General features: G+C 34.3%; 1 protein-coding gene across 5 annotated transcripts in view; it reads left to right on the forward strand.

Annotated features, from left to right (window-relative positions):
* Nucleotides 1-23,134, forward strand: part of VPS54 (VPS54 subunit of GARP complex) — a 99,338-nt gene that overhangs the window by 30,558 nt on the left and 45,646 nt on the right. For all 5 annotated transcript variants that reach the window (XR_003588692.3, XM_027966698.3, XM_027966699.3 and 2 more), the window contains 6 exons: nucleotides 878-956; nucleotides 3,360-3,394; nucleotides 5,600-5,731; nucleotides 8,896-9,281; nucleotides 19,936-20,062; nucleotides 21,343-21,450. Coding sequence is in view for 4 of the 5 variants with exons in the window: in XM_027966698.3 (XP_027822499.1) it covers nucleotides 878-956; nucleotides 3,360-3,394; nucleotides 5,600-5,731; nucleotides 8,896-9,281; nucleotides 19,936-20,062; nucleotides 21,343-21,450 (867 nt within the window). In the remaining variant the exon portion in view is untranslated. The remainder of the gene's footprint in view (nucleotides 1-877; nucleotides 957-3,359; nucleotides 3,395-5,599; nucleotides 5,732-8,895; nucleotides 9,282-19,935; nucleotides 20,063-21,342; nucleotides 21,451-23,134) is intronic.

Genomic DNA, 23,134 nt, shown 5'->3' on the forward strand with positions numbered 1-23,134 from the left:
TTCATCGTACATAGGAATGTAAAATGGTACAGCCCCTTTGGAAGATAGTTCTAGAATACTGCCATCAGGATTCTGAATATTACTAACCCAGCATTATTTTTCCTTACCACATTGCGCTTTCCCATATGTCCTATGTATGGTATTTGAAAAGATAGCAGTATAGTTAGTGGTCATCTAATCTGAAATCAGAGTGGGGTTTCTTTCTGACTTTTTTTTTTGGACTCAGAGGAGGTATTAACTAATAATCTGTCTTTCTATTTTGGGTATATAGGTTTAAAATTTTTCTACCTTATTTTAAAAAAGTTGTTAAAAAAAATTTGGCTGTGTTGGGGTCTTCATTGCGGCATTTGGGATCTTCCTTAGTAGTACATGGACGCTTCAGGGAGGCACGCAGGCTTGAGCTTCTCTTTAGTTGTGGGTGGGTGCCAGAGTGCGGGGGTTTCAGTAGTTGCAGCTCACATGCTTAGGTGCTCCAAGGCATATGGGATCTTAGTTCCTCCACAGGGATTGAACCCATGTCCCCTGTGTTAGAAGGCAGATTCTTAACCACTGGACCACCAGGGAAGTCCTCCCATTGATTTTTGTTATAAAAATAAGGGGTTTTTAAATTGATTTTTCCACTTCATTCCAAATTTATGGAGATTTTGCTGTAACTGTATAAAATGGGTAAGTGTATAGACATTCATACATCCAAGTGATATTTGGTTTATTAAGCATACTTGTTACTTGTATTTAAGTTCAAGAGGCTAGTGATTTCATATTAGAAAATTTTAGAACTTATTTGGTATATTCTGATATTCTGTTGTTAAATATTTTAATGCTTTGAATACTCATATTGCCACATAGCATTGATAATATTTATTTGTCTTTTTAATAGAGAGAGAAGATTCATGAGAGATGCAAGAATATTTGTCCCCCTAAAGATACCTTTGACAGAACTCTCTTACATACTCATGGTAAGAATATTTGCTGTTTGTAGCATAGCATAAATATTAATGAACAGAATCTTAATTAGGGGACCTTGTTAACTGTAATAACTAATTTTTATTTCTAGCAAAATTTCTATAGCCTACAATCATAATCTTTTGTAAAACTGTTAAAAAGAAAAATCATGGATCTGATGGTAGTATTATCCTTCAGTTCAACAAATAGTTAATATTTAGGTACTTTGTACTTTGCTTGTTGCCTAAAAATACATGAATAAGAAATAGTCCTATCCTCACTAAGCTGATGGTCTCCTGAACAAAGTTAAACAAACCAACTGCAGCACTGTATATTGAGCAATAAGTTCAGCTTGGTAATATTGTAAAGAGTTCCTAACTTAGGTTTATGAAAACTCCTGGTTAATGAGGATTGTCTGTGTTTTAAACTATCAAGAAATTTTTATGTGGAAAAAGGCATTCCAGGAAAGGAAACAGTTTATGCAAAGTCATAGAGTCAAAGGGAAATTATCATGTTCTAGACCTGTAAGAACTTAGTATGCTGGCTCTACTGGGAACCAGAAATGAGCTGAAAAAGTAGGTAGGAGTCAGATCATGAAGAGCCTTGTATATCATGCTAAGGAATTTTTCTTTTCTAAAAGTAGTATAGAGCTCCAAAATATTTTAAATCAGACATGCTTAGAGTTATGATTATTCATTTCACTGTAAAAACAGTTGTGGATAGTAAATTTATAGATGATAAAACTGGAGGCAAGAATACAGTTGAAGGCTATTGCCATAATACAACTGAGGAATCATGTGTCCCTAATAGCAGTTATAATGAAGATGGAGAAGAAATTAGATCTTTAAGATATGCCTCAGAAATGGAGACACAAGTTTTGGTTGTCAGTCATTCATTAGTAATGGAGCAAGATGGTTAAAGGATGATTCACAGATTTTTTACTTGGACACCCGGCCAGGTGAGAGGTACAGTTTGGTGAGAGAGGTAATATTGGAAAAGGAGGAATTCTGGAGGAGATGGAGGGTGGTTTAATTGAGGTTTTGCAGAGAAGGAGAAGTCTGGTGTTTAACCCGAAGCTCAGGAAAGAGATTTAGGCTGGAGATACCAAGTATAATAGATGTTATCATAGACCACATGCTGGCCAATAGCATGGTAGTTGAATCCAAGGACCTAGGTGGGATCACCTAGGAAGGTGTGAGTAGTAAGGAGAAAAGAACTAATGGTAGAACACTAGAAAGCTGTCACATTTAAATGGCCGTAGAAAATGAGGTACTTGGAGACTAAAAAGTAGTGGTCTGAGAGTAGGAGAGTCAACCAAGAGAGAGTTCCACCTTAGAAATAAAAGGTAGCTAGAATTTCAAAGAAATGTGAATGATTAGTCCACAGTGTCAGAATTCTTCAGGGATAGAGCAAGTTGGCTCTCTGTGGATTTGGCAATTTGGGAGATCTTAGGGAGAACATTTAGACTGAAGTAGTGGTTATAGAAACGTCAATACTGTGTGCTAAAGGAGCAAGTATAAAAGTAAGAAGTGGAGACTGCCAGTATGAATGTGACTTGAAGATCTGAGATGTAGAGTTTTGATTAGAGGGAACAGAATCTCTCTAGTTTGTTTCTACTAGTAGTTGTGGTAGAAGGATGTTTTTGCAAGGCCAGGATTAGATGAGGCAAGAGAGATATTTGCATAATCCTGAGAGTGAGTGCTTCCTGAAATTTTGCACCTGAGATTCTCCTTTGCCTTAATCTACACTAGGCCCTGGGTTTTATCTTTCTTCATCATCACCTTTTTTTCTTTTAATGGAAAAGAACTGAGCATGTTTGTATGCCAAGAGGAAAGGGCTTCTAAAAGGTTAAAAGTATGGAGAGGCAGGGTAGTTAATGAAGTGAACTCAGAGAAGAGGCAGGAGAGGATGGAGTCCAAGTACAGAACGCTGAGTTTGGAAAGGAGGGTGCCTTGTCTTGAGATCTAATTGGCGAGATGAAGATAAAAGAGGTTCATTTTCAAGAAGCTTGTAGGTGATACAAATTAAGAAGTCCAAGAAGAAAACTAATATGGTATTAAAAAAACTGATCGAAGAAATTCTGGATGGGATGGTGGATATTTTGAACAATAAAAATAGTATTTCTGTAAGATAGTACCAAGCTTTCTGTGTCCATTTTAAAAAGATTTGAAATGTATTTAGTTGTTTTATTGCTACTATACAATTAATAAAAATTACTTGAAACAGGTCTTATTCAGCACTTTGCCTACTACTAGCAGCAGCAGACATAAGGAGGTATTTATTTATTGAAGAAAGAAACTTAAGTGCTTATTTAGTTGTGACCTAGTATAGTGTTGAATCTGTCAAATATGTTTTATGGAAATAAAGTGAAAACAAGTTTTAAAAAATCATATTTTTCCTTTTCTTTTTAAAAATAGATAAATCCAGGACAGATCTGGAGCAAGTACCTAAGGTAACAAAGCCTGAAAAATGAAATACAGCTTTTTAATATTTGATCTTAAATTTTGTCTTGAAAGAAACTTTCCCTGGGCTGTTTTCTGATGCTTTGACCACTTTGATTTTTCTGGGACTTTGTTGCATCACTTTTATTTGCTCTCTTTTGCATTATCAGTCTCTTTATCACCAAAACCTACAACTATGTTTAAATCTCTTAAAAAAAAATTTTGATCTTATTGCATCCTCAGTTGCTAAGTTGTGTCTGACTCTTTGCAGCCCCATGGACTGTAGCCTGCCAGGCTCCTCTGTCTGTGGGATTTTTCAGGCAAGAATACTGAGGCGGGTTGCCATTTCCTCCTCCAGGGGATCTTCCAACCCAGAGACTGAACCCGCATCTCCTGCATCTCCTTCACTGGCAGGCTGATTCTTTACCACTGAGCCTCCTGGGAAGCCCCCATTGATCTTATTACCCCGCCAAATTATTAGAGATATCTTCTTTGCATGAAAATTTGTGTAGAGGAGTGTAATAGATGAGTGTGTTTTTGTTTTCTGGGGTAAGAGTCCATTGCATTCATCAGATTCTCAGAGGTCTATGATAACTGCTTTTTAGGGTAAGAAGAGACAGAAAGATGAAAGAAACTGGAAAGGGCAGTCATGTTTAAAGTTCTTTGATTTCTACAAAACAAAATTAAAACTCTGTCATATAAGGCCCTTAATTATTCATTTCCATCATAGTCATACTCTTTTGCCTACTAATCTTAGACATTTTTTATTTTTTCTTTGTTACACATTTTTTACTTCAAACTTTTTGCTGGCTCCATGCTTTATTTGCACTGTTCCTTTAGCCTGAAAGACTTTTATATCTCCACATCTTATCTTGTATAGTTTCTTGCTTAAATGGCAACTTGTATGAATACATTTCCCCCCAAGTGAAGATCATTGGACCCTTTGCCAAACTCTGATAGCATTTTATCTAGATCCCTACTGTCCCTTTTAAGACATTTGTTACTCTTTTACCTATAAAATATTTATGTATATGTTTTATCACATCTCTGTGGTGAAAGATCCTTGAGATTAGGATCTCTGTAATAATTTAGCTTTGTTTCCACCTTAGTGCCTAGCATAAGAATAAATCATAATCATAAACATATATTGAATTAATCAATCCTTTTAGTTATACTAGAGGGATTAGAAAATATACTCATGTCCCTAGTTCCTAGTTAGATTTCCCAATCATTTAGTTCAGTTCAGTTGCTCAGTCATGTCTGACTATTTGTGACCCCATGATGACTGCAGCACGCCAGGCTTAACTGTCCATCACCAACTCCTGGAGCTTGCTCAGACTCATGTCCATTGAGTTGGTGATGCCATCCAACCATCTCATCTTCTGTTTTCTTCTTCTCCTCCTGCCTTCAATCTTTTCCTAATCATATTCATACTAATTTTAGATATGGGTCATATGAATCAGTGAATATAGTAAAATATAATATAGAAATTAATATGTTAATTGATTAAAACATGTTTCAAGCCTTATTCTGTGTGCTGGAATACAAAGATTAATAGTCTGTAAATCGAGTCTTATAGGAACATATGGTCTCTATGGGGAGATGTACATATTAAATAAATAATATTTATGAAGTATGAGATAAATAAGTATACTTGTGTTTAGAAAAGTGAAAGTAAAAGTCACTGAGTTGTGTCCTGACTCTCTGCGACCCCATGGACTATATAGTCCATGGAGTTCTCTAGGCCAGAATACTGGAGTGGGTAGCCTTTCCTTTCTCCAGGGGATCTTCCCGACCCAGGGATCAAACCCAGGTCTCCCACATTGCAGGTGGATTCTTTACCACCTGAGCTGCAAGGGAAGCCACTTGTGTTTAGAGATGGGGTTAAATAAATAAACTTAAATAAATGAACTTTCTAAGAGAGTTTGGTCTGTCAGTCATGGGAATTCACTGAGAAATTTAAAAAGAGAAGTTGATGATAATAGTTACAGTTGTGTTTTAATGGTATGTCTGACAGTAGTATAGAGCATGGATTAGGGAAGGATATCAGTAAGTAGCCATTTGCTGTAATCCAGAGATAGATTTTTGTATACATAGCTTGTTATCACTTCCTTATTCTGTATATGTCTGAGATTCAAGTTAATTATTTTAATGAAGGGGATATTAGATGTAAAGAAAATGTTTATCTAATTGAGGGAAATCCTTTTTTTTATTAGATTTTTATGAAGCCAGATTTTGCCTTGGACGATTCCTCAACTTTTAATTCAGTTTTACCATGGTCTCATTTTAATACTGCTGGTGGAAAAGGAAATCGTGATGCAGCTTCCTCAAAGTTGCTACAAGAAAAGGTAACTTTTATTTTTTCCATGTAGAAAACTATTTTAATTAAATAATACAATTGGGTTAGCCAAAAAATTCATTCAGATTTTTTGTGATATCATACAGAAAAACCTGAATGAACATTTTGGCCAACCCAATATTTGTGTGTGTTCATAGTTATTTAGTAGGCACTAATTTCTTTAATTTCATCCTTATTGTTACTGATAATTTGAACCCTTTAAATCTTAACTGATAAAGTAACAGTATTTTGTTTCAATGCGATACCAGTTGTGCTGTTGAAAAGGAAAAGCTTATTGTTTGAGTGCTTCTTATCCACATCAGCAGTTGACAGAAATTCAGATGAAAGGATGTAGTAGATAATGTAATTAATTGTTTTCAATTTATTCCAAACAATATATTGGCTAATTTTATATTCTTTATGATTTAAATCACAGAAAATGAACTTTTCCTAAGAAACTATTTTTCCTCCTTTACACATAGTAATGATGATTATTTTGAAGCAAAAATATCATAGTTAAAAATTACAGTGTTCATTTAGCTTTGCAAAGCTTTGCAAAGCCTAGCCTTTTGCATGTCTGCAGTTTTTCAAAATTTTGTAATGTTCTATATTTCAGAAGTCAACACCTGAAAGTCATTTAAAATGTAAAACTTTAAACAGAGCTCACATATCAAGACTCTTTTAAAACTGGAATAGGAAATAAAGACCTTTGATCTCTGTTCTTTCCTAGCACTCAGTTTAGAACATTCCTGAAACTGACTGTGGTTCCTAAACTGAGATGAAACATTCTGTTGTAGTCTAATGACAGCTTTTGGCAGTTTGAAAGCTTGTCTCATGTGGGGTATTCAATAAGTTGGGTCTAGTCCTCTTCAACTGAAGAAAGGGCGACTTAGGAAAGGAGAAGAAATGTGAGGAAAGAATTATGAGTATGCCTTCCTCATAGTTGAAAACGAGTTCCCTTTTTTTGGGGGGGCAACATTTTCATTTATGAAGTTTTTCCTTGAGTAAAAATAAATTCATAAATCTTAGGCAAAGGGTAGATTTATGGACATAGGCTCACTCCCAGACTGCTTTTTTATATTCCAAGTATATCCCCTTGTATACCTTAAAAGAGAAAAATAACAGAAGCCAATAAAAATTTCATCAATCTATACAAATATTTTTATGAATACTTTAAAAAATTGTTCCCTTTATAGAATTTTTAATAGGAAATTAATTATGAAAATATTATGTCTTTGAAAAGAATATATCAATGGAATATTGATAAATTGCAAAAATCTTTGAAACTCAAATGAAATACTTTTCTCATGCTAAATGGTAGAGTGACTATTTGTTTTTTTTGCTAAGTTGCAAAATCAGCTTTGTTACTGTTCCATTTTGTTTCCTTCTTACTCTGCTCTATTCTTAGAAAAGGAATGGAAAACAGGATTCCAAGACAAGATTCAAACTCACTATATGATTGATGACAATTGTTTTATCTTGCTAGCTTTAAAGAGGGGATGCTAGCAAGGATTAGAGAAATTTATATCTTATTGAAGTGCTGCTATTCAAAGTTGTGTTCTGCGATGAGATGGACAAGTTTGGTTTAGAATGTAAATCATTGTACTGTTTCCTTCATTAAGAAAGTCTTTCTATGAAAAATTCTAGCAAAGTTCCTCATTTCGTCATGGACCTCTTGAACAGTTCACAAACTGGCAGGAGCATGCGGACTGCATTCCGAGTAGCACTGTCCTAAAGGAGTTACTCGTTCTCCATTTTCTGAAAATCGAGTTACTTTAGCTTGTGATGTAACTAAGTACTTTCATCTCCTTAGCTTTTTAGGTAAATAAATGAGCAGTCATTGAAGATAAAAAGAACAACAGCAAAATAGTATAAATGCAAGAGATGTAAACTATGAAAGAATGTCTTGTTTGTAACCTATTTATGAATAGATTATTGAAGGAGCCTTATTGAAGATATGCATCATCCTGCATAGTTTTAAGGAAACAAGCTTGGTGACCAAATAATCTCCTAATTTTATGAGTCCTAAATGTAGAAAGCCCATTAACCCTTTAACACTGAATTCTTCTGAGATGTTCAGAGATAATTCTTAAAGTTTGAGCTATGGGTTGAAGACTCTAAAAGTAAAAAAGTGAGAGACAAATAGAAAGATAATGTAGCCAATAAAAGACATATGCAGTTTTGAAGGAAGAAAAGACAACTCAAGTTTTAGGAGTCCATATTTGAAATTAGAAAGCATTTTTAATATATGTTACTCTAGGAATTAATTTTGATAGTGTTACCGATAAAATATATATGAATTAATTGTTTCAGGCATCTATCAACCATTTAAGAGGAAAGCACATTGGAAATAACCTGGATTTTACAAATTGATAAAATAATAATTGCTGAAATATAAAATAAACAGCCCTGGAAAAAAAAGATCCAAATGAATTCTGGTACATTCTATAATTGGTGACTTGATCACCAATCTGTCTTTCATGAATTCTGTAGTGTTTTGAGGCAGCATGGTGCAGTAGAAAGAACTTCAGTTTCTGAGTTAGACAGACCTGAACTCAAATTTCAGTTTTTCTGCTTACTAATTATATGACTTTATTCAAGTAATTTAATGTTTCTGAGCCTTAGTATCTTCATTTGTAAAAGGAAATAATAATAAAACCTATATTCTAAGATTGTTGAAATAATTATATATATATATACATATATAAAATAACAGAGCCTAATACATAGAAGGAAGAAGTCAATAAATAATAACCTATAATTATCTTTCAGTTAGATAAATGACTTGATATTGGTGATAGCGATGATATGTAGAGGTTAAGGAAATCAGTCTTCTCTCTTTCAGATCTTAGAACTTCTGAAACTAGGTTATACTCTGAGGTGACTGTGGGATACTTTTACTTTCTAGAAAGTAGTTTGTATTTGGAGAGCAGTAGTAACAGGAGCAGAGGAAGAAGGTAAATCACCTACTATGATTTTGTCTTACATTTATTAATCTTTGGGCTCTACCTTTCATCATCTTTCTATTTTGTGTGCCTAGTATCAAGCATCATATAATCTAATGGTTCATACAATGGGATTAAAATACATGTAGAAATATTGTATCATTTTCAGAAAACATTTGGATAGTTAAAATATACTTATAGTTCTACTTTTTTTTTTTTTCCTCTTAAGCTGAGCCATTATCTGGATATTGTGGAAGTAAACATTGCTCACCAGATCTCTCTACGTTCAGAAGCATTTTTTCATGCAATGACCTCTCAACACGAATTGCAGGACTACCTCAAGAAAACTTCCCAGGCTGTAAAAATACTTCGAGATAAAATTGCACAGATTGATAAAGTAATGTGTGAAGGATCACTACACATTTTAAGACTGGCACTTACCAGAAATAATTGTGTTAAAGTATACAATAAACTGAAGTTAATGGCCACTGTACACCAGACTCAGCCTACAGTACAGGTGTTGTTATCTACTTCTGAATTTGTTGGAGCATTGGATTTAATAGCAACAACACAAGAGGTTCTACAGCAGGAACTTCAGGGCATTCATAGCTTCCGGTATGTCCATTAAGTAAGCCATTAGAAATAATGTTAAATTTTCAGAGGATAAATTTTAGTGTGTAATGAAAACTGAAAAAGTAAGAGTGTATTTAGAGTTACATGGGTATTTTTGTCTTCTAGATTGACCTGTTTAATATTATCATTCTGAAATTTTAGTCTTACTAAAATAAAAAAAATCATAAGGACCAATATTTTCACAGATATTTAGATCAGTTCAGTTCAGTTGCTCAGTCGTGTCCAACTCTTTGCGACCCATGAACCACAGAATGCCAGGCCTCCCTGTCCATCACCAACTCCCAGAGTTTACCCAAACTCATGTCCATTGAGTTGGTAATGCCATCCAACCATCTCATCCTCTGTCGTCCCCTTCTCCTCCCGCCTTCAATCTTTCCCAACATCAGGGTCTTTTCAAATGAGTCAGCTCTTCGCATCAGGTGGCCAAAGTATTGGAGTTTCATCTTCAACATCAGTCCTTCCAAACACCCAGGACTGATTTCCTTAAGGATGGACTGGTTGGATCTCCTTGCAGTCCCAAGAGACTCTCAAGAGTCTTCTCCAACACCACAGTTCAAAAGCATCAATTCTTCAGCGCTCAGCTTTCTTTATAGTGCAACTCTCACATCCATACATGACTACTAGAAAACCATAGCCTTGACTAGACGGACCTTTGTTGACAAAGTAATGTCTCTGCTTATTAATATGCTATCTAGGTTGCTCATAACTTTTCTTCCAAGGAGTAAGCATCTTCTAATTTCATGGCTGCAGTCACCATCTGCAATGATTTTGGAGCCCCAAAAAATAAAGTCAGCCACTGTTTCCACTGTTTTCCCATCCCCATTTATTTCCCATGAAGTGATGGGACCAGATGCCATGATCTTCGTTTTCTGAATGTTGAGCTTTAAGCTAACTTTTTCACTCTCCTCTTTCACTTTCATCAAGAGGCTTTTTAGTTCCTCTTCACTTTCTGCCATTAGGGTGGTGTCATCTGCATATTTGAAGTTATTGATATTTCTCTCGGCAGTCTTGATACCAGCCTGTGCCTCTTCCAGCCCAGCGTTTCTCATGATGTACTCTGCATGTAAGTTAAATAAGCAGGCTGACAATATACAGCCTTGACGTACTCCTTTTCCTATTTGGAACCAGTCTGTTGTTCCATGTCCAGTTCTAACTGTTGCTTCCTGACCTACATCCAGATTTCTCAAGAGGCAGGTCAGGTGGTCTGATGAACTATGGACAGAGGTTTGTGACATTGTACAGGAGATAGGGATCAAGACCATTCCCAAGGAAAAGAAATGCAAAAAAGCTAAATGGCTGTCTGAAGAGGCCTTGCAAATAGCTGTGAAAACAAGAGAAGCAAAAAGCAAAGGAGAAAAGGAAAGATATACCCATTTGAATGCAGAGTTCCAAAGAATAGCAAGGAGAGATAAGAAAGCCTTCCTCAGCGATCAATGCAAAGAAATAGAGGAAAACAATAGAATGGGAAAGACTAGGGATCTCTTCAAGAAAATTAGAGATAGCAAGGAAATATTTCATGCAAAGATGGACTCAATAAAGGACAGAAATGATATGGACCTACCAGAAGCAGAAGATATTAAGAAGAGGTGGCATGAATACACAGAACTGTACAAAAGAGATCTTCACGACCCAGATAATCACTATGGTGTGATCACTCACCTAGAGCCAGACATCTTGGAATGTGAAGTCAAGTGGGCCTTAGGGAGCATCACTACAAACAAAGGTAGTGGAAGTGATGGAATTCCAGTTGAGCTATTTTAAATCCTGAAAGATGATGCTGTGAAAGTGCTGCACTCCATATGCCAGCAAATTTGGAAAACTCAGCAGTGGCCACAGGACTGGAAAAGGTCAGTTTTCATTCCAATCCCAAAGAAAGGCAATGCCAAAGAATGCTCAAACTACTGCACAGTTGCACTCATCTCACATGCTAGTAAAGTAATGCTCAAAATTCTCCAAACCAGGCTTCAGCAATACATGAACCGTGAACTTCCAGATGCTCAAGCTGGTTTTAGAAAAGGCAGAGGAACCAGAGATCAAGTTGCCAACATTCGCTGGATCATGGAAAAAGCAAGAGAGTTCCAGAAAAACATTTATTTCTGCTTTATTGACTATGCCAAAACCTTTGACTGTGCGGATCACAATAACCTGTGGAAAATTCTGAAAGAGATATTTGGATAAAGAAGTAAAATTAAATTCTCTATTAGATGAAATTGATAAAGGGCCAGTCACAACTTTGAAACTGATAACATTTTGAAAACGTTGAAACGGCTTTGTGTCAAAGTAGAGAAAGTGGAGAAAGGAATACCGCTTCATTTTAAAAGCTATTGAATAAGTTTTAAATTAGGTAATTATTAAAATTCATTTCTCATTTGCAGTCTGTCACATTGCAAAAAAATTCACATGATGATGGAAGATACCCAATTTCTTTTGAGGCTTTATTTTGAAAATACCTTTAAAATTATAGTTTTAGTTATTTTATTTGCAATCATATCAGTTATTTAATTTGCAGATCAGACCAGTTTTAAGTCATCAAAATTTTTTGATATATTCTGAAAACCTTCAGAATATATTACGTTACAGAGCACATCTTCCATAAAACTTCTCTGTAGTCACTTAGTAGTGTAAGATTTAGGTGGGTTTCTCAACAGAAACCCACCTGAAGTCTTCAACAAGGACTTTGCAGGACTGCTTAACTGAGTGAAATCTTCAATATGGGCTTCCCTGGTGGCTCAGCTGGTAAAGAATCAGCCTGCAATGCAGGAGACCATGGTTCAATTCCTGGGAGGTATAGGCTACCCGCTGCAGTATTCTTGGGCTTCCCTGATGTCTCAGATGATAAGGAATCTGTCTGCAATGTGGGAGACCTGAGTTCGATTCCTGGATTGGGAAGATCCCCTGGAGAAGGGAACAGTCACCCACTCCAATATTCTCACCTGGGGAATTCCATGGACAGAGGAGCCTGGCAGGCTACAGTCCATGGGATCAGAAAGAGTCAGATACAACTGAGCGACTTTCACTTTATCTTAAATATAAAATTATTTTAATTGAATTATAAGTTCTTACTAAGAGTAGGTAATTGGAGTATTTATTTAGAAAGCACTTTAAAAATATTGGCCCAAATTTAATTATGCAAGATTGATTCATTTATTTTAGAAATGGTAATTGATCATCTGTTACATGAGAGACACCTGGCAGAATACTGGGACTATAGCCGTGAACAAAGCAGAGATGCTTCTTGTTCTGTTTCTGCAATTTATTTGTCAGTACGGATACAGAAATTACTAGGTAGTTATCATATGGTGCAGTACAGTATGATGATGAATGTACGGATTGCTATGGAGTTTAACCTTAGGGGAAAAACCTTCTCCAGACATTTATGTTTACAGAAGTTTGGATTACAGATCTCTTTGAAAGTCTATTTTAAGCTGTGGTCAGACCTTCTTTCCATAAAAATATACCTGTACATAATATTTTGCAATCAATTTTGGGTGGTTTGTAGTCCTTTGGAGTCTACTTTGAATTTCTCAGCATGGATACCCAGGGTGACTAAATGATTTTTAGTTTCTCCTTTACCTCTGAAATTTTAAATATTTCTCTTTTAAATGTGTTCATGGAATATATTTTTTAAATTAATAATTTTGTCAGTATTTTAGCAAGATGGATTTCTGTAATAACAGATGTTTTTCACTTGTCACTACTATATAATTAAAATGTTGGTGAATATTAGCAACTGATTCTACAAAGTAGAATGCTTTATCCTCTGAACAGAGAAATAGAAACAAAGATTAAACGCTTGCCTGCTGAACGCAAATTCTGAAACTGTTCTAATTTTTACTCCAAAGGTCACGTAGTTTATTTCATTTTCTTGACTCATAACTTTATGCCCAATAATATTGATTAAAAGTATAGTTATGCAAAGCTATCTGGAAAATATTTAAGAACAGGGTTGAAAAGGCAAAGTGAAAATTTTATAATCTTGTAATCATCTTGAGCTAGAACACAAGGAAGAGTTTACCTTTATTTTCAGGCTCACTTTTCGTTTATATCTTAACTCAGAGGACAAAATATTCTTCATAAAAAAATGGCATATAATTTTTAAAGACTTTCAAATATTCTAGTTGTCTACCTTTTGCTCATGTATCTTTCTAATATTTTTTAAGACCTGCACTTTTATAAAGATCATTTATTCTTCACATAAAATATATATGAAAATATATTTGATCCTTGAAATATTGCAGGTTTCGTGTAGAAAAGATTCAGTTATGTTGAAATTCAGGGGTATAATGTTATTTGCTATGTAGAACCTCTTCTCAGTTTTCACTGTTGTTAGTTTTTTTTGTTACTACTTACTACCACACCACTATAAAATCCAAGAACATTTTTTGAATACTTTGGTATTCTGTACAAGATACTATGCTAAGAATATTGTACGTATTGATATTATTTGACCCCACTCCCCACTCCAGAAAACCCCTGTGAGATAGTCTTACCTCATTTTAATAGATAAGAAAGATAAAGCATTGAAAATCTTAGATAACTTGTTGCAAGTTATACAAATAACTTGCTCCAAGTCATAGAGCACATTATAAAACAGTAGAGTCAAAATTCAGTCAAGATCTCATTGGGCCCAAGGGTTATGTAGACTTTTTAATATATTTCATTGAGGTTTTATAGGATCTCAAATAGATCACTCTGAACATCAGTGCTAATTTTCTAGTGCAAGAGGTGTTTAACTGTGGGCAATTTACAGATTTGGTAAGCGAGAAACCTACCATAGTAATAGATTTTAAGATAAAAATTAATGTAACTAGTTTTTCTAGTTGTTTGCCGCCTTCTTTTTCTTTTTGAAAGAAAAGGTGGGAAACATTCAGAGTTAATTACAGGTTCCAGTTTACTGTAATATGATTTTATTGATCAGAGAGGCCACCTTAGGATTCCACTTAAGGGATTTTTATTGTTGGAAGTATTAAAAAATATTTAATACCTTGTTTGCTCCTGATATGGTCTTACATAATTTAGATTTTCAAAACATTATAATATAAAAACATCCACATTGTATGCTCTGAGATGAAGTCAAAACAACAAAATTTCTGCTATTTGATGAAAATAGTATTACTGTTGGGTTTATTGATATGTAAGTTTTTCTGATAAAAGCAGCACAGAAGTCATTGTGAACCCACAGCTTAGTAGAAGAGGTGAACTCATGTACAAATTGAGGCATATTAAAGTAGCAAGTATTAGAATTGCTCTGATTTATTTAGCTGGATAGATGGACCTATGTATGTTTTTAGAAAGTTATTTTTAGTTACTTTGCATTCCAGTATATTTCTTCCACCACTCTTAATTACTGCATGTGATTATTAGGGTGGTGATGTTGTTTTTGTTGTTCAGTCGTGTCCAACTCTGTGATCTCATGGACTGTATCATGCCAGGCTCCTCTGTCTTCCACTGCCTCCTGGAGTTTGCTCAAATTCATGTCCATTAAGTTGGTGATGCTACCTAACCATCTCATCCTCTGCTGCCCATTTCTTCCCATACTTTTATTTTATTTATTTATTTTTTTTATACTTTATTTTATTTTTAATTTTTTAAATTTTAAAATCTTTAATTCTTACATGTGTTCCCAAACATGACCCCCCCTCCCACCTCCCTCCCCACAACATCTCTCTGGGTCATCCCCATGCACCAGCCCCAAGCATGCTGCTTTTAAAATGAACTGTTAATGGATCTATGTTTAAATATTTTTGGTAAGGTTAATAATGTTCAGTATAATTGCATCTATTGATAAAGTAGTCAAAAATATTGTAAACACAGAGCAAGGACGAAAAGGTGAATCTTATAAAACCTTATAATTCTAGAAGTTTTGTTTAAGAATTCACTTAAATCTTTTAACATATGTTATCTTATACCTGTGAGTACATAATAAATATTATTTGATACTAGTATTGAAATTCATATCTGTTCTTCTTTATTTATCAGACTTTAAAATTACTTTAAGATGCATAGAAATGAAAGTACTCAGTTATTTTCAATAGTATCTGAGGTTGAATAGAACCTCACATTTAAATTATTATGCTGAATATCACTAGATACAGTCCGGTGGACTTCCTACTGTAATTATTTGTTGGGATTTGCTGAGGACTGTTATACCTGAAGGTAAGACATACTTGAGTGGTAACCGCTAGTCTACATTCAAAAGGAATTTATGATCTTTGTAAAAATTAATTGAGAACCAAGCATTGTTAAAGTTCTGTGTGGATTTATATCTTACCCTATTACTACTTTTTAAAAAGCTTGTTGAAAACTGAAACACACAAAAATAGAGGAAATTATATGAAGAGAGTTGTATGAAGCTGGGTAAACTGCATATCACCTGTGAATTATCAGCTCATGGCCAACTTTGTTTTCTCCATATTCCTCCCCCATTCTTGGATTATTTTGAAACAAATCCAAAATATCATTTCATTTTATCCACAAGTATTCCATTGTGTATCTTTGAAAGATAGGGATCTTTAAAAACATAATTCTAATATCATTTATATTTTCAAATAGCTAGTCAGTGTTCAAATTTTCCTACTTCTCAAAATTCTTTTCATAGTGTATTTGTTGAAATAGGTCCAAAATATAACTATATATTACAACTGATTGATATATTTCATGTGTCTTTTGATATTGTTCTCCATTCTTCTCATTTTTCCCCTTTCAAAATATTTATTGAAGAAATTATCTTTGTAGTGCTTCTCACAGTCTGAATTTTGCCGACTTCATCCACGTATTTATTTGCAGGTTTTCCTTTTGCCTATACTTTCTATAAACTTGTACTTAGATTTAAAGGCTTGATCAGGTTTAAGTTTTTCTTAGAAATCATATATCTGTTTGTCTCTTTTTATGATATAAGCAGCCATTTGAGGATTGTCGCCTAGATTTATCATCTCATTGTGGTTTGCAAATCATGATATTCTAATTCTAAACTTCCTTATTCATTTATTAATGGAATATTTCTGTAAAGCCATATTTCTCCATAACAATTATTTGGTAATTCTGAAGGACAGTTCTTACAAGGATAGACAAGATAAATTCTAGGTTCTTTTCCTTTATCTGGCGGTTTTTGAAATAATGAATTGAAATCCAAATGTTTTATAAGTACATGGTTTTATAAATGTTTGAAGTATCAATGTTTTTTGTCTTTTTTTAAGCTTTATTTATTGGCTGTGCTGAGTCTTTGTTAGTGAGTGGGCTTTCTCTAGTTGTGAGTGGGGACTATTCTTTGTTGTGGTATGTGAGCTTCTCGTTGTGGTGGCTTCTCTTATGACACACAGGATCTAGGACTCGTGGGCTTCAGCAGCTGTTGCTTCTGGGCTCCAGAGCAGGCTCATATTTGTGGCTTATGGTCTTAGTTCCTCTGTGGCATGTGGGATCCTCCTGGATCAGGGATTAAACCCTTGTCTCCTGCATTGGCAGGAGGGTTCTTTACCACTGAGACACCAAGGAAGCCCCAAGTTTTTTGCTTTTAAAAATTTTCATTAGTATTCATTTTGTTCTTATATAGGAACCTCCTCAAATCCTTTTGATTCTTTGAGTAGTTGTTGATGGTTTTCTTACTTCATGTTATGATGGGATATTCATGTTACACTTTTTATGTTCCAGATTTGCAAACTGCCATTTCTCTAAGGAGCCCTAATTTCTTTTATTAGGAAATGGTACTTAGAAATTATAGTCTAGGTGCTCCTTGTAGCAAGGTGTTCCTTGCTACACCTCTGATCAAAGGCTGATTGGTTATGATCACCAAGCCTTTTTAGTGGGTAGAGCTAGAAAATAAAGTTTCCTTCTTAAAGAAAAAATATGAGTTTGTTCCAGGATAGTTCCACTGTGTACTGATAAATTTAGGACTGTAGAGTTTTTGTTTCTTCAACTTTGCATATATATTTACCTTTCCAGCAGCCTAAAAACTGTGCTTCCTAATGACACCAACATAATTACTCATTTGTTTTATCCAACAATATCCATAGAATTGGGCTTCCCAGGTGATGCTAGTGGTAAAGAACCTGCCTGGCAGTGTAGGAGATGTAAGAGACACAGGTTTGATCCCTGAATTGGGAAGATCCCCTGGAGGAGGGCATGGCAACCAACTCCAATATTCTTGCCTGGAGAATCCGATGGACAGAGGAGCCTGGAGGGCTACAGTCCGTAGGGTTGCAGAGTCGGACACGACTGAAGTGACTTAGCACACACATACATAGAGTGCTCTCAGAGCTAACAATATTATTACTACAAACACATAGGATTTCTTTTTGTTTTTCTAAAGGTATATCCCTTGTGGGATGAATGGATAAATTACTGTGTTTTAAAGTCACTTGAGATAATTTCCTCTTTTGTAGATTTGCCTCTAGTTTAATACATAGTTAAGCTCATTTATTTGATTTGCTTTTGATATTTAAGGGTTGCTGTTTTTAGGTGTAACATTGTTTTACAACTATGTTAAGTGGTTACATGGTTCCAAAATCAGATCTATGAAAGAAGATAATTCGGAGAAATTTAACTTCTGTCTTGGTCCCCTTCCTCTCTACTCCTGTTAGTCATCATTTTAAAAAGTTTTAGTTTATATTTATCCATCTATCTGTCCTTCGTCTTAGATAAGCAATTGCATATTGTACGTAGTTTTCTCCACCTTACTGTTTTTACCTTACATATACCCTGTAGATCATGCTATAGTACACATTCTCGATGGGGAATATCACCTCAGGGAGGGGAAATTGGTTCTTGAAGGGTAAAAAAAAAGTCTTGAATTTTACAATGGTTTGTTGTGCTCCAAAGGCCATGGTACCTAAATGGATATACAGTATATCTGTGATATTAAAACTTCATGGGGGATGATTAGGAATAAAAATATCTAAAAGGATGTTTTGGGGAGGCAATAATGACAAAAAGGTTGAGAAACTGCTCTGTAGCAGTATATAGTATATTCAGTTCAGTTCAGTTGCTCAGTCTTGTCCAACTCTTTGTGACCCCATGAATTGATATTAATTGCAGGTTAGTAGGGTCTTGCAGATTATATTTTGCAGATATATAGGGTCTGTTATGCTGCCGTCTATTGAGTCGCACAGAGTCGGACACGACTGAAGTGACTTAGCAGCAGCAGCATGATAAAACTAGCTTTCTGTTCGTCAGCATTTTGGTTGTTTCCATTCCTTTGCCATTATCAACAGTGCTGCAATGAATGTACATTCTTTTGTATTTTTTCCTATATACTTTTGAGACAGATTCTGAAAGTGAGATTCCTAGGTCAAAGGCCAATTGCCCATAATTTTGCAGGACACTGTCAAATTCCTTTTATGGTAGTATTTTAGTTTATAATAGTGGATATGTTCTAAATTATAATAGTGGATATGTTCATTATGAGATGTCACCATTTATGAGAACCTTATTAGACTTCTAATTAGCTGTAAGAAATATAATTTTCATATTATAAAATTTCACTTATCAGACTTTTTCAAATTATCACTATACTACTACCATATGTCGTTCATAAATGAAAAGCAATGGATCTGTCTAAAAGGCCACATGCTTTAGACTAATTTTTTTAAATGTGCTGAATCTGTCTGGTCGTAGTCAGGACAATTGCTGACATTGAGTTTGTTTTTCAAGTAAATGTAGCATAAGATTTTAAAATGTTTTTTATTTAATTATAAATGTTTAAATTTAAGAGAGATTTCACTTAAGTTTTGAAATGCTTTGTACCAATTAGATTACCTGGTTTTCTTCAACCCATTGTTTTCATGAAACTATTCGATTATATGGCAAAACCCCCTTTGGATATGAAGCTATTCATCCTTAGTTCCCTTAAGAGCAGGGATTAACTACATGGAACCCTTCTTGTCATTTGGACCATACATGTTTTTTCCAGGGAAAAGGTTCCACATTTTTTTAGTAATACTTCCCCTTATTACCCCCACAACTTTGCTCAAGTTAGAGTCCCTCTCACTTTAATCCTAACTAGGATCTGCAAATATTAAAGAGGTAAGTTAAAAAGGAACATTATATTTTATGAGAAAAAGTTCCAGGGATAGATTGTAGCTCAGTATTTTTATTTTTTCATTCTTAAGTTCTGATGACTTTCAGTTTAACGGCCTGAGGGATGTTGCACAGTAACTCACACTGATTGTGACGGAGATTAATTGCATCAGACTATCCCTATAGTTCTTCAGATATTTATGTATACCCAGAACAGGGCCTGGTACACAGTATGCGCTTAAATTTATTCCATAAATAAATGACTGAGGAGCTACTGACATTTATATTCAGTAAGTGGTTAATGAGGAAAGGATTTTAGAATATCTGATTATTTCATCTGTGCAAAAAGGACTAAAAAAAACAGTCATGAAGTTTTGTAGAACCAGGTTTCCTATAGCATATTTAACTGTTTGGAGGTTAAAGATAGAAAGGGAAAAATAGAATTTGGGCGACAACGTGAAACTGTCACAGTTATTTTTGTTAAAAGACTTCATTTTATTAAAATGTCACCTTGTTGCACAAGTACTATCGACTAGAAAAGTTTTGCTGCCTAGTTGATCCCTTGATTGTGGAGTAAATTTGGGTTTTTAGTAAATGTAGGTAACATTTCCCTCTTCCTTTGTAGGCATTTGGGATCACAGCTTTGTGAATTAGAAAAACTGATAGATAAAATGATGATTGCAGAATTTTCTACTTATTCTCACAGTGACTTAAATAGACCATTGGAAGATGACTGTCAAATTTTAGAAGAGGTATGTCCTTTGAACTCTAGAATGAAATTGATCTCATTGCTTAGTGTTATTTGCTAACGCATTGTATAGAACATTCTTCTTAGGTTATAGTGGGCAAAATTATCTTCAGTATCAGTCTGTGTGAGACCTATGAAATCTTTCACTATGTGACTTTAGTAAGCACTATACTTGTTTATTAACCTTTGAAATTAGAGAATAAATAATTTTATAGCTTAATTAAAAATGGAAATTAAAGTCTTTATATAGCTTATAACCCAAGTTCCAAATGTAGATATAGGATGATTAACTTATATCCTTGTGTATGCATATAATGGAGTGTGTCTTATAGAAAAAGTGATCGTTATTGTATGGTATTTTACCTGTCATTCACATTCACTGAGCACCTGTTATGAACATGTTTTATGCATGTGCATGCACAAATGTATCATATTTGTTAATTTATTTGGTAACTTCTTAATGCTGATTACTGCCAAGAACTATTAATAGTAAAGAATCCAAAAAGTCCTGATAGCAGCCTAATCAGTTAAAGAGATTTTTGTGTTAGCAGTTCAGTCAGTTCAGTTCAGTTCAGTTGCTCAGTCGTGTCCAACTCTTTGCAACCCCATGAATCCCAGCACGCCAGGCCTCCCTGTCCATCACCAACTCCTGGAGTTCACTCAGACTCACGTCCATTGAATCAGTGATGCCATCCAGCCATCTCATCCTCTGTCATCCCCTTCTCCTCCTGCCCCCAATCCCTCCCAGCATCAGAGTCTTTTCCAATGAGTCAACTCTTTGCATGAGGTGGCCATAGTACTGGAGTTTCAGCTTTAGCATCATTCCTTCCAAAGAAATCCCAGAGCTGATCTCCTTGAGAATGGACTGGTTGGATCACCTTGCAGTCCAAGGGACTCTCAAGAGTCTTTCCACAAATAATCCAGGTCATCATTCCAGTGTTGTAGACCACTAATTTAAAAGCACAGGGCTTATAGAATATTTATTAGTCATCAGGGTTTGAGAAGAATACTTTCTAGCTTCTTATTGAAACTAGACTAAAATAAATTGTTCTGCCCCCAAACCAGCTTCATTTGATCCACTGTAGTAGGATGGGATTTGCCTGTTTTAGAATAATGACTGCAAAAATCTGATGACAAGATCGCTTTGGAAAGGGGTTGTTAAGGCTTCTAGAAAATACCATATGCAATATAGAGATTTCAGGGTTAAACAATTGATTATTTCTACTTCTAAGTGAGATTATTTTGTACTTAAATTGTGACATTGTTACCCTTTTTTTTTAATAGGAAAGACTAATCTCTCTTGTATTTGGACTTTTAAAACAAAGAAAACTTAATTTTTTAGAAATATATAGTGAAGAAATGATTATTACAGCAAAGAATATCATTAAACAGGTAATTGTACTTTTTTATTTTATAAATTTTGGTCTAGAATCTTTTGTGAAGTTTATTTTTATATTATCTTGTAATATATTCAGTATCATAATATTTTCTCATTTATTTAAAAATTTTAAATATAGAAAACTAGAACAAAAAAAAATATAGCCCACCTAGTCAAAAAGATTATCATTTGACTATTTAAAAGTGTAAGTAGTTACTGGTGTTTTTCATTAATTGTACATATATTTCACTTTGAATCATAACATAAACATTTCCTCATAAGCCTTCATAAAGATCACTTTTAAAGGTTATATAAAATTCCATCAACATCCTGTTACTTAAGCCTGTTTAACCTTTCCTCTGTGTTAAATATTTAGGTCATTTTCTATTTGGTAGTATAAGGATCACTGTGACAACTTTGGTATAAAGTTTTGTTTGTTTAGTTTTTTCATATTTAAGACTGTTTTCTTAATAACTGATTCCTGAAGTAGAATTGTTGGTCAGAGAGTGAAAAGTATTCTTAAATTGTTTGATGCATGGAGTTGAATTGCCTTTTTTTTTTTAACCAAAAAAAGATTTTACCAATAGTATATACTTACATCAGTATTTCTTCTTATCCTGAGCTCTAAGAAATTATCATTGTAAACTAAAATCTATTGTTTTTTTTTTTTAGTATCTTAGATTTTTGTTTTGACTTTTCAAATAAATCTCATTCACTGAACTTTAGTTTTTCTGTATTTGAAAAATAACAATTTTGAATGTATTTGTTAGGCTTAACTGATCATCATCGTTAGGTTAAATGTACATTTTTTAGTTTTTAATGTTTAAATAAAACAAGCAAGAACTAAATATACACGTATCTTATGACTTAGCAATTCTATTTCTAGTAATTTACCCATCAGAAATTTGTACATAGACCACCAAAACAGCACAAGCATTTCATGGCAGTATATTTGTAATTTAAAAAAAAAAAAAAAGTGGAAAAACCCAAATTTTTTCATCAGTAGGAAAGGTAAATAAAATTGTAGCATATTTACATCACTGAATTCTATAACAGCAATGAGAATGAATAATTACATGAAACAAATAACATGGATATTCACATACATACTGTGGAGCGAAGGAAGCCAGACACAGAGGAGTACACACTGTATGATTCCACTGACCTAAAAATTCAACCATGAGCAAAATTAGTCTATGATGTTAGAAATTAGGATAGTGATGGCTTTGGGGAGGAAGTAGTGACCAGGAGGGGAATAAGAGAGGGGATGACTGGTAATGTTCAATTTCATAATCTGAGTTCTGTTTAAATAGGTGTACTCTACTTGTGAAATAAATATTGAGCTATAAGTATAATTTGTTCAGTTTTCTGTATGTATATTTTAAACAGTTTTTAAAAACTGCTGTGCTTTAATTGCTAGACTTCTAAGTCTGAGCATTTATTTTTTTAAAACTTTAAACTTTCGCATGTATTATGAGGAAGTGTGACCTCCAAAGTGAATTTCTTTTGGAATTTTAGTATGAAGCTTAAACTATGTTCCTAAGAATTATAGTTCTGTGGGGACTTTTTGTGTGCATGTGTTGTGTGTTTGTTTATGTGTGTACCTTTGAACAGTTTTGAACAGTTTTAAAAAGTAGGAAATTTTAATTAGTACAGTTTAAGCATTCTCTGGAGTAATTATTTAATAGGGTACTGCTG

This window comes from Ovis aries, chromosome 3 (assembly GCF_016772045.2).
Source record: "Ovis aries strain OAR_USU_Benz2616 breed Rambouillet chromosome 3, ARS-UI_Ramb_v3.0, whole genome shotgun sequence".
NCBI classification, from domain to species: Eukaryota; Metazoa; Chordata; class Mammalia; order Artiodactyla; family Bovidae; genus Ovis; species Ovis aries.